Below are 1,435 nucleotides of genomic sequence, written 5' to 3' on the forward strand. Positions count from 1 at the left end.
AAAGAGAACCAGTTTTTCTTTTTTTTTTTTTTTTCGTTAATTTATAAATATTATAAATATATATAATATATTATATAATATTATATACATATATATATATATATAATATATATAGCTTTTTTCTGTTTTAATTCTGTTTTGTTTTTTTGTTTTAAATCTCTTAGAATTATATATATATATATATATATATATATATATATATATATCATAATATATTAATATATATAACATATATATAATATATAATATATTTAATTACATCCATATATAATATTTTTGAGAACTTAAAAAAAAAAAAAAAAAAAAAAATGATTACTTACTCAGAATATTTTGATGACTATGTTGAAGATTTAAACAGATATCTACATAAAATAAAACATTCTATATATAATATAACAAGTTTGAAAATAAATAAAAAAAAAATAAAAAATAAATGTATATAAAATATATTATTATATATATAATTCCATATATATATTTATTATATAATAATATTATTATACTTTGCTAAATTAAAATTTTTTTTTATTCGATAAATATATTTTTAGATAAAGAAGATTATAATAAAATAAGAGAATACATTTTCGAAGCTGAAAAATGCGTATAAAATAAATAAATAATTAATATGTAAATATATATATTACATGTATATATTTTTTCATACTTATGATTATATAAAAACAACAAACTATTAATTCTACATATATTTTTATATATGCTATATGTAGAATATTTAAATATACACACTAATCTAATTTTTTTTTTTTTTTTTTAATACATTTTATTTGGTTAGATTAAGCAAATAAATATTGAAATAAATAGCTTACCAAAAGGATCTAATAAAATTATTAATCAAGTATATTATATAATATATATATGGAATTTTTTTTTTTTCTTTTTTTTTTGTGCGAATTGAACAAAAAAATATGCACTACATATATACATATATATATATATATATATATTTAATTTTTATTATATCTCTTTTGTATTAAGCTTTAAAAATAGTTTCTATTTTTATAATATTCATTTTATAGATAAATACATATAACTTTGATTTAAAGAAGTATAAAGATATTGTGAAAAAAATGAGTGCCGATTATTACTCTGAAGAATATGTAAAAAAAAAAAAAAAAAAAAAAAAAAAAATATACATATTTTTATATATACAATATTATGTACATATAACATATCTACAAATTTTTAATACCCATTTGGTGTTTTCATCTTTTTTTTTTTTTTTTTTTTTTTTTTTTTTTTTTTTTTTTTTTTTTTTTTATAGCTTAATAGTAGACAGTATGATATGACAAAAAAATATAAAGAAGGGGTTGACTTTCTCAAAGAGTCTGAAAGGTTCAAATTTAAAAAAAAAAAAATATATATATATATAACATATATTATTTATAGTATAAACAAAATTTATATTGTTAAAATT

The 1,435-nt window shown here is 13.3% G+C and overlaps 1 protein-coding gene across 1 annotated transcript; it reads left to right on the forward strand.

Annotated features, from left to right (window-relative positions):
• Positions 1–308: 308 nt before the first annotated feature.
• Positions 309–1,353, forward strand: PGSY75_0002200C (putative vesicle transport v-SNARE protein; the record flags this gene model as incomplete). Its single annotated transcript, XM_018783152.1, has 5 exons — positions 309–399; positions 549–601; positions 794–856; positions 1,038–1,118; positions 1,283–1,353. Coding segments are annotated over 5 exons (359 nt in total), but the record flags the coding sequence as incomplete, so codon positions are not given.
• Between the last annotated feature and the right edge of the window lie 82 nt (positions 1,354–1,435).

This window comes from Plasmodium gaboni (genome assembly GCF_001602025.1).
Source record: "Plasmodium gaboni strain SY75 chromosome Unknown, whole genome shotgun sequence".
NCBI classification, from domain to species: domain Eukaryota; phylum Apicomplexa; class Aconoidasida; order Haemosporida; family Plasmodiidae; genus Plasmodium; species Plasmodium gaboni.